Here is a 14,381-nt window from a genome sequence, read left to right on the forward strand (position 1 = left end):
ATACCTGTTGCTCTGAGATGCTTTTGCAGGCAGGAAAGCTCTTTATTCCTTTGCCAGGCCATTTTAACAATGCAGAGAAAGGTGACAGTCTTCACGTAGTTCCAAAGGCAATTAATAAGCAAAAAATTTACCTGATTTTAAGTGAAGTGTCATGGAGCTGTCTTCACCCAGCCCATGAAAAACCACCAGTGCACCTTGCGATGCGTAGGCAATGTTCAAAGCCAGGAAAGACTCACCAGTTCCTGTGCTTCTCATTGTCAGAAAGCAGGTGGAGGATGGCCGGAGCCACCCTGGCTGCAGAAACTGACCTACAGAACTGAACAGAATAGTGATTCAAGTTGGATATTTAGAATATCTAAACATGCTTTGTGGGACAGTGAAACCCTGCTTGGTGGAGGTCAGGACTTCTGCTTCTGTATAGCTCTGCATTCCTTAGCCACCATCCTGCAAGGCAGACTCGAAGACTCATCTTAAAACTCGAGCAGAAGTAGCCTTGGTTGTATACATGAAACACCTGTTCATTTGGAAAAAAACAATAGCTTCCTTCTTTCCCGTTTTATGGCATCTTTTTCTTCCTTCACGGCTCTGGCCATTGTTCTCACTGTCCTCAGTGGGCTCCCTGGGCCTCCTCTTTAAAGGTCAGTGCTGACCGGGTGTGGTGACTCACGCCTGTAATCCCAGCACTTTGGGAGGCTGAGGCACTTTGGGAGACCAGCCTGGGCAACATGGTGAAACCCTGTCTCTACTAAAAATACATAAATTAGCTGGGTGTGGTGGCAAGTGCCTGTAATCCCAGCTACTCCAGAGGCTGAGGCAAGAGAATCGCTTGAACCTGGGAGGCGGAGGTTGCAGTGAGCTGAGATCATGCCACTGCACTCCAGCCTGGGTGACAGAGTGAGACTCTGTCTCAAAAATAATAATATTTAATTAATTAAAAAAATAAAGGTCAGTGCTCCCTGGCTTCTCTGCAGGCCGTCTCCTGTGCTCACTCCTCACGCTCTCATGGAGTGGCCTCTTGATCTCCTACTTTCAATCACCGCCCATGTACCTCCTGAACCTGCGTGCCTGGGTACCCCGCAGGCACTTCTTAGGAAGCTTGAGCAGCTTCTGCAGAACATCTTCCCTTCTCCTCCCTCCTGACACGCCAGCACTGCCACTCCCAGCCCCCGTCTGTCTCCTGAGCTTTCTCTCTCATAAGGTGCCCGGCCACCCACCAAGCAGCTCAAGCGAGAAACCTGTAGAGAAGCAAGGGGTCTTAGAAGCCTCTGTCCTTCTGGCCCCTCCCTTTGCCCCCTTCTGACCCATTGGACTTTGTACCCTTTTCCCAAACCGTGTGGTAGGCTTTGGCTGTGGTTCCCTGACAGTGCTCCCACCCGCTCTAGACAGTGTGCAAGCCTGGCCATGGCTTTCCTCCTTGACGCCCTTGGCTGCCTCTCCATTCCCTGATGTATCAAGTCCACACTCCTGAGTGTGGCGCTCCTGCCTCCTCCGTGGCCAGCTGTGGCCACGCCCATGCCCCCCCACTGCCCCTCCACCACCAAGAACTGCTTCCTTTTTCCCAAATGGGCCAAACGGGTTTCCTCCTTTTCTCCTATTCCTGAAATGCCTTTCCTTCCATTGTCTGACTGGGGGATACCTATCCATCTTCCCTGCTCAAACCTTGCCCAACTTCCCCTGGAAGAACTGACCTCAACGCCACACCCACCCTCCACGCCCTGCCATCCCCCTTCTCTTTGGCTTTCGTAGCTCTGCCACAACGTGCTTGCTCTGTTCGTGTGGCTGCCATCCTCCACCAAACTCCAACCTCTTTGATGAAGTGGACATTAGCCAGTTCAACTTTGTATCCCCAGCACCTGTCACCATGCTCCTGAAATAAGAGGCAGTTGTTACTGTTGCAGCCATCCTGTAGCAGTCGTGATCTGCTGGTGATAACCAGCCCTGGTTTATTTGGACAAGACTTCATTTTTTTTTTTTTTTTTTGAGACGGAGTCTTGCCCTGTCACCCAAGCTGGAGTGCAGTGGCACTATCTCGGCTCACTGCAAGCTCCGCCTCCCAGGTTCATGCCATTCTCCTGCCTCAGCCTCCCGTAGCTGGGATTACAGGCGCCCACCACCACGCCCGGCTAATTTTTTGTATTTTTAATAGAGATGGGGTTTCACTGTGTTAGCCAGGATGGTCTCGATCCCCTGACCTCATGATCCGCCCACCTCAGCCTCCCAAAGTTCTGGGATTACAGGCATGAGCCACCGCACCCGGCCAAGACTTCATTCTTCTCTCAGCAAGTGCTTATAGTCAGGCTGTTGTCGTCTGGGCACTTTGCTGGATACAAAGATAAATAAGACGTGCGTCCCTCCTTATTTCACATGAACCAGCCCACCAGCAGGTAATGACTCTGTAGAGACGGGGCAGTGTCAGAGGAGCGGGGGTCCCCGAGGCAGCAGCTTGAGAGGGATCCCTTCATCTTCTCTCCAGATAACCAGTTGACAAAATTCTAAAGCATTTTTCTAACTGTTATCTCATCTGGACAACACGATCAAAAAATACTATGATAGGATGTTGGAAAAATATTTAAAAGAAGCCAAAGAACATATTGCTCAACACTGAGCTTTTAAAATAGGGTCTTTTTCCATGTGTGTGTGTGTTTTAAAAAATGTTTTGTTTCTGCAAGTTTTAGACCAATTATTTTTGGAGCAGGAAGATACTGAGTTTTCAGATGGTCCTGTAGACCCCCTTACCTGCTGGTTTTTTGATGGAATCCTGTTTCTACAAAAAGCAAACCCCTATAGATGTAGACACACTAAAAAGGAAAACCCTGGAGATTGTTTTTAATCTTAGAATTTGTGGCACTTGTACTACGGTTTTTCTCGTAACAAAGCCGCTTCTCGTTGGAAATGTCTATTTATGTGGTTCATGTTGCCCATGTCCACTTGGAGGTTATGCCTGAGGCTCATGGCTCAGGGACAATGTGACTCAGCATCTGTTGGTTGAGGGCAGCTTTGACCTCATGGTTTTCTGGTGTGGCACAGGGAGCAGCCTGGCCGTGTGCGGAGAACGGCCCATGGCCTGTCCCTGTTGGAGCTGGCTGCTGCGAAAGTTTCAAGAGGTGTATTCGCCAGGAGCACCCGGCTGTGAATCCAGACACGGAAGACAGTGGTTTTAATAGAGTAAACCAAAACGTAGAATTTGTTCTCTCCGATGTTCTGGAAAATCCCACTGCTTTAGGGCATAGACTTTTCCTGAAAATAGAAGGCTGTGTTTTTTAATGAGGTGCTGAGATCTTTGCAACAAAAGTGGGGGAGCAACTGTGCTCACAGCCCTAAGGGCAGGATGTTCCCTCTGAGCTGTGGCCGGACTTCCCACCTTCCCACCAGGCTCAAGGTTCAGCCGCCACCTTGGCCTCCGCCTTCCCCTCCCCCTCCCCCCTCTTCCCTCTTCCGTTCTTCCCCTTCCCTCTTCCCTCCCTTCTTTCCTTCCCTCCCCCATCTTCCTTCCTTCCATTCTCTCCTCCCCCTCCCCAGCTCCCCTCCCCCTTCCTCCCCTTCTTCCCCTTCTTCCCCCTTCTCCCCCAACTTCCTCCCCCGCCCCCCACCGTCCCCGCTTGTGCATCAGGGTCTTACATATTCTGTTCTCTCTGCCTGGAAAGCTGTGTGCCCAGCTGCCTACAGGGCTGCTTCCTTTCCTCTCCTCCTTCAGGGCAGAGTCCATTCCCCCACCCCACCCCTGCCTCCTGGTTGTGTTCCTAGGGCGGAGGCTCCGTGACCTGCTGTTGCTCATTCCACCGCTCCCCAACCCGGAGCATGGTGCGGGGCTGCCATGGAACGGCGTGTTTTCCATTCATCCGACTTTATCTGCAGTAATTCCACAGCTTAGCAGTTCGGGTTAACTTTAACTTTATTCTTTTTCTGTTTCAGAGACTTGATATTCTTTAAATGTACTTTTTAATTAAATGCGACCTAGACAGCTTCTCCCTCCTCAGCCTCTTCTGTGAGTAAAGAGGTTCATGTGGGGGAAATTGACTAGGATTAGGCTTCGTTTCCCTCTGCTACGTGTTTTCTATTCCTGTAACTACAAAGAGGCGTCATCTGAAGTGTTTGCCTTTCTGCCTCTGAAGCTACCTGGCGCCCGTTGGTTGCTGACTTCCGCAGAAATCCTCTTTTGATTCGGTATCTTCACCTCCAGCCACCTAAAACCAGCCTGGGAAACGTTCAGTTGAGAACACTACTGTAAAATCTCAACTAAGGAAAAGCTTGAGGGAAGGAGTGTTCTAGTTAATTTAATTTTTGCTTAACAGAGCACAACCAGTGTTTTTGTTAGGAGGAGGCAGCATTATGTAAAAGAAAGATTATCAACTTTGGATGAAGACATTCCATGATTTAAAGCTTTTCTCTATCACTTGAAACCATGTGACTTAGGGACTCAATTTTCTCATCTGTAAAAGAGGGATAGCAATCATTATCTTACTGGGTTGTCATTATATTAAATGGGCAACATGTGTAAATCATTTACCAAGATGTTTTGTGGCTACATGGCAGCTTGGCAAAATAGAATTCCTTTCTCTACTTCTGTTTTCGTTCTTGGAACTGAGGCCTTATTCATCGGTGTATGGCATTTTAAAAATGTTTTGTTAATGTAGGACATTGAAGCAGAAGGTAATAGTAGCGGTGGCTCTTTATTTTAGAATATGATAAATTAATCATTGTTTATTATATCTCAGATATTATGCAAATAACAGAAATAAAGAGGTTGTTTCATTCTTTTAAAAATGCTTAGATATTCTTTGCATCTTCTAAAAATTGAACTTGGAAAACCTTTTGGTAGAAAAGCCATCATGGCAGGTAAAAAATGGCAAAGTCCATCCGTTGACCTCCTCTTGCTTACAAAAGGAGCAAAAAACCCACTCCAAAGCAGTAAAAGAGGAAGAGACTTAGATCCACAATCACAAAAAGAAAGGGAGAGGAGCCAGTACCAATGAAGGATGAGAACAAACACCCGGAAAGCGGATCTCAGAGGGAGGCATCACAACCACTTGGGGAGAGGGCCTCAGCCTGAGGACACTTGGGGCAGACTTGGTCGTGGAGGGGCTGGTTATGACAGAGAGCTAACAACAGGGGGAGCTATTGGTAGTTTGTATAAAGAACAGTCTATGTTGTAATCCCAGTTACTCAGGAGGCTGAGACAGGAGAATCACTTGAGCTTGGGAGGCGGAGGTTGTAGTGAGCTGAGATTGTGCCACTGCACTCCAGCCTCGGTGACAAAGTGAGAGTCTGTCTCAAAAACAAACAACAAAAACAGTCTACTTGTTACCCCTCAAACTGTAAGCAGAATACTTAAGCTAGAATAAAAAGGTAGATGAACAGACAAACAGAAAGTTATAAATAATGAACGGCCCCAGAGAAAAGACATCCACACTCTGGGATTTAGGGTCCCTTCGGAATAATAGTGAGTGTTTCACTTATTAAAGTGAAGTCGTCAGTTGACATCTCCTGGTTCATTCATATGTATAAAAGGACACAGGGATCATTTGAAGAAAGCCCTTCCTATAAAAGATATATCAAATTAACAAAGAGGGAGAAAAAAGATCCCAGAGGAACACAAAACAGAACTTCAGAAAGTATTTATACTCTCCGAGACATTTAGAAATGTATTTCACCCATGAAACAAGAACAGGATGCAATGAAAAATGAACAAAGGACAAAAAATTAGTCTTGGGAGTTACAATATTGTTACTGAAATAAACATCCAAAAGACCAGTTAGAAGATAAAGTTGAGGGCCGGGCTCGGTGGCTCATGCCTGTAATCCCAGCACTTTGGGAGGCCGAGGCAGTCGGATCACGAACGAGGTCAGGAGATCGAGACCATCCTGGCTAACATGGTGAAACCCCATCTCTACTAAAAATACAAAAAATAAGCCAGGCATGATGGCGGGAGCGTGTAGTCCCAGCTACTCAGGAGGCTGAGGCAGGAGAATGGGGTGAACCTGGGAAGTGGAGCTTGCAGTGAGCCGAGATTGTACCACTGCACTCCAGCCTGGGCGACAGAGCAAGACTCCATCTCAAAAAAAAAAAAAAAAAAAAGAGACTAAGTTTGAGGTGCTCTTTCCAAAATTAAAAAAAGGAAAATATTGGAAAAAAGTAAGAAACATGTTGAATCAGTCCAGAGTCCTAAAATCCAACCAATAAGAGCCCTAGAAAGAAAAAAATGCAGAAAACAGAGGGGAGAAAATTATGAAGGAACTAACACTATCAGGTGTACATGTGTAGAATGAAAGGAGCTTTCAGTTACCTAGCACAATGTATAAACCCCCCTACACTTAGACACGTTTTATTTTATTTATTTTTTTGAGACAGGGTCTTGCTCTGTTGCCCAGGATGGAGCGCAGTGGTATGATCATAGGTCACTGCAGCCTCAACCTCCTGGGCTCAAGTGATCCTCCCACCTCAGCCTCCAAAGTAGATGGGAATACAGGCACAGACCACTAAACCTGGCTAATAAAAAAATTATTTTTGTAGACATGGGGTTTCACTATGTTGCCCAGGCTGGTCTCAAACTCCTGAATTGAAGTGATCCTCCCACCTCAGCCTCCTGAGTAGCTGGGATTACATGCGTGTGCCACCACACCTGCTAATTTTTTTTTTCTTGCATAGAGACAGGGTTTTGCCATATTGCCTAGGCTCATCTCAAACTCTTGGGCTCAAGAGAGCCACTCACCTTGGCCTCCCAAAGTGCTGGGATTACAGATGTAAGCCACTAAGCCTGGTCAAAAATCATTTTTTACCTCATTCAAGAACTTTGAAAACTTATTTTTTCTTAAGTTATTTAAGGATACTCTAGCTAAATGAGGACATATGCCAAGAATAAGGAAACAGTGAGGTCCAGGGAACGGCAGGTGTTACCCAAGAATGCAGCGGAGGAGAGTCTCAGAGTGACGAGTCCACACCAAACAGGAAAGGGAGAGAGTCTCACAGTGACAAGCCCACACCAAACAGGAAAGGGAAAGTCTCTGTGTTTAAAGGGAGCTGGGTAGATTGCCTTCCTGTGGGTAAAAGAGAACAGTACAGAAGGCTCTAAACAGAATACAGCAGTTTTTGCCACTCTCACACCAGAGGCATGCTCTTCTCTATTTAGCCCTTTGTGCTAATATTTAACTCCATGTCTTAACAATATGTGTCTATTGCTAGTTCTTGATTTACCAATTTTAGACGTTACCTGTTGACCTTCTGCTGTGATGGATGAGCTTTTTACCTCATGCCTCTTCACACATCCTTCTCAAAATATAGTCCAAACAGTATGTGTAGGCCTTTTGTTGTTTACCATTGTAACTCTATGATAGATACATGAGCATGCACGCATGCACGCGCGCGCACACACACACACACACACATACAACTTCTTTATTTCTTGTGCTACTGGAAACAGTAGCTTCTCACTCCCTGTTGTGTAATGGGAAGCCACCCTCACCCGCAATTCTGTTCTGCTCTTCCACCTCACTCCGACTTCTGCAGTTTCATATTGTGCAGGTTAAAAACATTTACATTCTGTTTCCTAGGTACAATTACATCTGGCATTTTAGACTATAGATTAATTCTAAAGTTGAAATAAATATACAGTGTTTATATTTACCATGTAAGCATTATCTACTGCACAGCTAGAGATTATATTTCTTTCTTCTACAGATTTTTTCCCCTGGGATTTCTAATTGCCTTTCCTTTTAAAAAGAAGTATTTGCGTGTGTGTGTGTGTGTGTGTGTGTGTGTGTGTGTGTGTGTGTATTTTTGTAAACATGGGGTTTCACTATGTATATCTTTTAAAAATACATACATATATATCTATACATGTATCTCTTTATATCTATTGCTTAAAAATATCTGTATCTATATATGTTTTTAAAATATACACATATATTTATATATATTTAAATTACACAGGTAAATAACAGAAGTAAAAATCCTGTTTGAGAGTACCGTGAAGTGGTGTGAGCTAAAATCTCATCTGTTGTAGCAGAAAGCCAATAGATAATGTCTAAAATTGGCTAAAAACAAGACATAGCAATAGATGCCTATAATTTAAAGACATGGAGCTCAAGACTAAGATAAAACACTAACAGATTTAGGGGAGATTGCCTTATGGGGAGGGGGGTATGGTTTTGTTTCATTTTAAGCCTCTCTGTACTGTTCTTTTTAATTTATGTGCACATATGAATTTGATTGAAATTTAAAATAATTTTTTTTAAAGGAAGAAAATATACCAGGATCATGTACTATAATCAACACTATCCTTGCTATTGGAATATCTGGATTCTGGTCACTTATGTAATATTCTACTGAAATGTTTTTGTGCAGTCTCAATAGAAAATGCATAGCTTTGCCATCAGAAGACCTACATAACCTTGACCTTGCTGTGGTGGTTTCCAAAAGTCAAATTCACCTTGCAGGTGACCTTGTGTGTGTATTACCGTTGCTTTTTTTTTTTTTGAGACGGAGTCTCGCTCTGTCACCCAGGCTGGACTGCAGTGGTGCCATCTCAGCTCACTCCTGGGTTCCAGTGATTCTCCTGCCTCAGTCTCCCGAGTAGCTGGGACTACAGGCGTGTGCCACCACACCTGGCTAATTTTTTTTTTGTATTTTTAGTAGAGACGGGGTTTCACCGTGTTGGCCAGGATGGTCTCGAAATTCTGACCTCCTGATCCGCCCGTCTCAGCCTCCCAAAGTGCTGGGATAACAGGTGTGAGCCGCCGCGCCCAGCCCCCACTGCTCTTTTAAGGCTCTAGGTGAATCAACACGAAGGACAGCTTCCTCGTCCTGTGCTGGAGCTGAACCCCGTGATGGATGGGTGCGTGCGGTGCCTGCGGCACGTGGCCCTGCGGGGCTGCGAACTCAGCCTTGGGGCCTATCTGTCCACAGCACAGCCCCTGGGCGTCTGCCAGGAGCTGAGCCCCCACCAGTCTGGGGAGGAGGGACTCAGTGGCCCAAGGACCATTCTCCTCAGGCGTCCTCCCCAGTCCTGAGCTCAGGCTTCCTCATCTGCCACTGTGGCTGAGCAGTGATTAATGCCAAATTAGCACCCTGCTCAGTGACCTTTCAGCATTAGCCACTGCCTCCCTTCACTTCTCATAACTATTTGCAAATATTAGCCTCTCCGGCCATTTCTCCTCATCAGCCACTGTCACAGATGACAGGCAGGCCATTAGTCTGATTGTCATTCTGTTCCTGTCCTTTGCCCCATCGTGAGTGCGTCTCGTCTCTGCCATCTTCTCAGAAATCTGATAACCAGCCGAAGAATCTCGACAATTTTACAAAGGGAAGGCGTCAGCAGGAAGGTGTCCGGAGAAGCTTCGAGGGTCCACTGCAGAGTTGGAGAGTCTAGAGACGGGGAAGGCTGCCTCAGCCCCCCAGGGACGCAGGGCTGAGTGAGAGTCACCCTCACATCATGCAGTCAACATATAGGTTTTAAAACATTAATTACTTGGCTCTGTCTACATCAGGCTTCTGTTTTTCTTTTAGAATTCACATGCACCTTTAATACAAAAATCACATACTGCTTAGGCAGTGCAAGCCAGAGCACAGAACTGTGGGAAATCAGAGTTGATGAGAAGCCAGTCCTCTCTTTCCCGTTGTTCTCTCTCAGCGGCCCTCACCCCACTGCCAGCCCGGCAGGCTAGAACCTTTCAGTTGCCAGAATCCTCCGTTGCCGCTCACAATGGTGGCGAGTCCCTTCAGCGTGAAGCCCAGATGAAGCGTTTTGCATTTGCAGTCATTTCCATTTATTTTTATTTCCAGCCTCTTACATCTCCGCCCTTTATTGAAATCCCTGTTCTAGAAATGTTGGATTGGTCTTCATTTTCTCTAAATAAACAGTAGTAAAGTGTACTGCGGGTAGTTTAATTTTGATGTTAAATGTATTTTAGAAAAAAGTGGCAAAAAAATGTGTCCTATTTTTTTTCTCCCTTGTCACCAGAAGTATGAGCTAAATTATTTATAGTTTGATACTCAAAAAACATAGATTCAGGATATTTATTTTTCAGAAAGGAAAAAAGGATTGAAACTGCGGCAACAGAACTGAACACTTTGTTAATTGAATATATTGGCTCCAAGAAAGCACATTTGGACAGGAGTAAGAATGCCTACTGCTTTCCAATGACACCCATGCCTAATGTAGTGGCTGATACATGAAATATTTGTGGAATTGAACAGATTTGGAAATAGCAGGTAGACAAGGTAACTCAGTAAGCAAAGTCTTAAATCAATAAAAGAAAAATAAAGCCAGCAAGCATTTTGGAAAATGCCAAACAGTTTAAATAAAGCCTCTCAGCCACACAACACACAGAGCAGTAGCATAAGGTCCAGTAACCATGCCCTCTAGGACAGGCTGTGGATTGTACCTGAGGACACTGGCTGTGCTTGGACCCCAGCTCATGTGGTCTGAGAAAGGCCAGGGACAGTGACCCCGCTCCAGGGCTTCTCATGGGGGTTCAGGTAGGGGCCATGAGATTTGGGTTTCCTATTAGCGTGGCTCTGACAATAGTCTTCATTTGTCATGCTCCGATCATCCCATCTTCTATCTGCCGTTTCACTTTCTGTGGTTTCCATTACCCTCTGTCAACCATGGTCTGAAAACAGGAGAGTACAGCACAGTAAGATATTTGGAGAGATAGAGAGGGACCACATTCGCATAACTTTCATTACATTATGTTATCATTGTTCTGTTTCATTATTAGTTGTAGTCAGTCTCTTAGTGTGCCTAATTTACACGTTTATGACAGGTGTGTATGCAGAAGGAGAAACTTTGAACAGATGCCCTTCTACTCACGATGGGTTATGTTCCAATAAACTCACCAGAAGTTGAAAATATCGGAAGTCAAAAACGCGCTTTTGTAGCCCTGTTGTAAGTCGAGGACTGGACTGAATGTGTATGGCTTTTGCACCATCATAAAGTTGAAAAATCCTGCGTGGAGCCATCATACATCAGGGACAATTTGTGTCTGTAGGGATTGGTACTCTCTTCGGTTTTAGATATCCTCAAGGGTCTTGGAACGTATCCCCCCTCAGATAAGTGGCAGGGGGCTCCTGTACTTAGAGTTTCATGGACATTTCTCTTTTCTCTGCCACAGGAGATGTTGGCACACCTGAAACCATGGCCCCCACCATTGTGGTTCCTCCAGGCAACAGAAGTGTGGTGGCTGGATCCAGTGAGACCACCTTGGAATGCATAGCCAATGCCAGGTACGAGGCGCATCTTCTGTGAGATTCCTAGTAAATATTCCACGACCTGTGATGAGCCGATGATAGAAGGAGACACTGGAGCGTGAGAGGTTCAGCCTTCTAGCGACAGTGGTCTTGTTTGGCCAGGTGGGCCGTGAATACGAGATATGGGTAAATAAGGAAATGGACACACTGATGTCTTCCAGAGTCCCCCACTGCAACAGGGCGGTGCTTTCAGTGCAGCTCTGGGTGATAGTGGGGGGCTCCTCTGAGATCCTCTCTAAGGAAGAGGGAGGAGTTGAGGCACAGGGAAAAAATTCATTGCTCTTCTCCTCTGTAGTCAGCCAAGGTGTTCTCTGCCCTCTTAGTGGTCGCTCCAGAATCAAGCTCGGATGATCCCGCCTTCCATGTCATTGTGTCCCCTCATAGTATTTATTTTAAACATTCATTTCCTGAGCAAACGGGATCATTAGCACTTATGGTCCATTGCTGCGGCAATTAGCTATCCTTGCTCAATAGCCCTTGAGCAGAATGCATCATTGATGCATGCTGGGATGGAGTAGAGTTATATCTGGATTGATTTTTCAGTGTCCGTTGTTCAACCCACCATGCACCCTGGTAGCATTAGCTTCGTCAAGCCTGTGCCGAGTGCCTGAGATGATGACCATTGCCACCTCCATGAGTCACAATCGTCATCATGAACGCCTTTCATTCCCACAGGCCTGTGGAGGACCTGAGTGTGACCTGGAAGAGGAATGGAGTGAGAATCACCAGTGGCCTCCACAGCTTTGGAAGACGCCTCACCATCAGCAACCCGACGTCTGCGGACACTGGGCCGTACATCTGCGAGGCGGCTCTGCGGGCGAGCGCTTTTGAACCGGCCAGGGCGAAGGCCTTCCTTTTCATCATAGGTAATGCCTGAGCCTCTGAGTGGTGTTGTCAGCATCTCAGATAGCATCCGACACTCACTCTTCTGCAGAAACAAAATAGCATATTTCAGTGGCTTTATTTGTAACTCGGCAAATGAAGGTGAGATTGAGTTTATCTTCTAGATCCTTCCTAGCCTTCTTTCCCAAGAATGTAAGTCCATTAAATCTAAATTGTTGATGTTCTGAATCCTTCCAAGAAACGTCCTTCTGAATACTCCAGTCACGAAGCTTGGGAAATAGAGTGGTGAAACCCCTGTCATATAGATCCCTCTCCTATTCTAGCTTTTAGGCCGCTAAGCTTCTCTATAACTCTTACGTGGCTATCGTGATCGGTGTTCAGAAATTATTCTATTATTGCTGTCCGGGCGTGGTGGCTTATGCCTGTAATCCCAGCACGCTGGGAGGCTGAGGTGGGCGGATCACTTGAGGCCAGGAGTTCGAGACCAGCCTGGCCAGCATGGTGAAACTCCGCCCATCTCTACTAAAACTACAAACATTAGCCAGGCGCGGTGGTGGGCACCTATAATCCCAGCCACTCGGGAGGCCGAGGCATGAGAATCACTTGAACCCGGGAGGCGGAGGTTGCAGTGAGCCAAGATCACATCATTGCACCCCAATCTGAGCCACAAGAGCAAAACTCCAACTCAAAAGAAAAAAAGAAATTATTAATTTAGAAATTATTCTAGTAATTATTAATTTAGCTGTTATTTTTTGACCTAGGAGAAAATGTAAAACTACCGGATGTTGCCTTTTGTGAAACTTAAAAAAAAAAAGAGAGAACAGAGATGCTTCCTCAAACTGGGCAACATATTATTCCTGAACCAAGGAGAAAGAGAACATAAAATTAAGTACATTGGAGTTGCCCAGCTCTAAAGGCTGGAAAATATTAGTGTTTAGGGAGTGTGCATTGTACAGTGGCTAAGAAAATACAAAACCTATTATCAGTTTATGATGAGGTTAAGTTGTGAGGCAAGTGACTTTATTTCTCTCATTTTTCCAGCTACTGTCATGCATTTATTCTTCATAAGTGGCCGTGATGACTATGAGAGCGGCCTGTGTTCCGCAGTGGTAGCCTCTGTTAATAAGAGGTAGCCTTAGAGGCTGCCTCTAGGAAGGAGAATCTCGACTTCATCTCTCCTCTTTGGGAATAAGAAGAATTGAGAACAGGAAAATTCAAATAAGAAAACCCTCAGAGAGCCCCTTAAATAAAAAAATTTGCAATCTGCCACTTTGCAAAATAAGGAAAAAAAAAAGCTTGTATTGTCCTATGAAATTAGCAAGAAAAGGAATACTGTGCAAAAGGTGGTTTGCCTTGATCACTTCCCATTCCTTTAATCATTAGGAAATGGCTCCATGTCCTGACTATGAGTCTTCTAAATACAATGCAGTGCAAACCTGTCGGTCCCTCTGAAAGAAGCGAAAGGCTGTTAAAAGCATCCGAGGAAGCCGGCTTTGAGTTACCAATCACTGTCAATTCTACATGAGAGGCCTGAGCTGGTATTGCTGCCTTCCCCATCGACGCTTCCACTATAGATGTAAATATTACATCCCATTCTCCGCAAAGACTTTTTCATCAAGGTTGATCTATAGTTCTATGAGCACAGCGCATTATAGATTGGGCCAAAATTAAAATTTGTGATGTGTAAATCTCTAGTAGACAGGACTATACTGTGTTCAAACATTTTAAGGTAATTTAAACAAGAGAAGAAATTTATCTCCCTGTAAATGAGAGTGTTTGTTTCGATCCTCATTCCTTTTTAAAATATTTAAATCTATCTTAAGAACTTTGGTTTTGCATTTATATCTGATTGTTTTTGTGTTCTCTCGAGTTAGCACCTCTCCATGTTCTGACTTTTAAAGGTACATCAACACACTTCACTTCTTTATGATGTTGGTTTAAATCCCCTTTTATTCATAAGAATTTGCTGTGGCAGGTAGGATTTTTGTGCTTGGCAGATACTGCGAAAACCCTAAAGGGAGTGTCTGTGTCAATTCCGAGGGATTTGGATGAGATTATAACCCCGCGCCCTGCGGCCGGAGCATTACTGGTTTCACAGGGCTGTCACCATGGACCTGTCAAAAGAGCCACCCGTAGGAGCACACAGGCCAAAGACAGAGAAACAAATTGGCTCCTATTACTTGCATTTTATACTGATGACACAAGACAGGCTAGTTGTGCTGTTTGCCCCACCTGCCTGTCTGTGTTGCTTTATTTCTGTGGCTTGAATGGGAGCACAGAGGTCAGCTTCCAGG

At 45.3% G+C, this 14,381-nt stretch overlaps 1 protein-coding gene across 5 annotated transcripts in view; it reads left to right on the forward strand.

Moving 5' to 3' along the window:
- SDK1 (sidekick cell adhesion molecule 1) overlaps window positions 1–14,381 on the forward strand; it is a 659,503-nt gene that overhangs the window by 338,612 nt on the left and 306,510 nt on the right. For all 5 annotated transcript variants that reach the window (XM_058442285.1, XM_058442281.1, XM_058442284.1 and 2 more), the window contains 2 exons: window positions 11,109–11,220; window positions 11,920–12,110. In XM_058442285.1, the coding sequence (XP_058298268.1) occupies window positions 11,109–11,220; window positions 11,920–12,110 (303 nt within the window). The remainder of the gene's footprint in view (window positions 1–11,108; window positions 11,221–11,919; window positions 12,111–14,381) is intronic.

Source organism: Hylobates moloch, unplaced genomic scaffold, assembly GCF_009828535.3.
Source record: "Hylobates moloch isolate HMO894 unplaced genomic scaffold, HMol_V3 SCAFFOLD_1, whole genome shotgun sequence".
Classification (NCBI taxonomy): Eukaryota; Metazoa; Chordata; class Mammalia; order Primates; family Hylobatidae; genus Hylobates; species Hylobates moloch.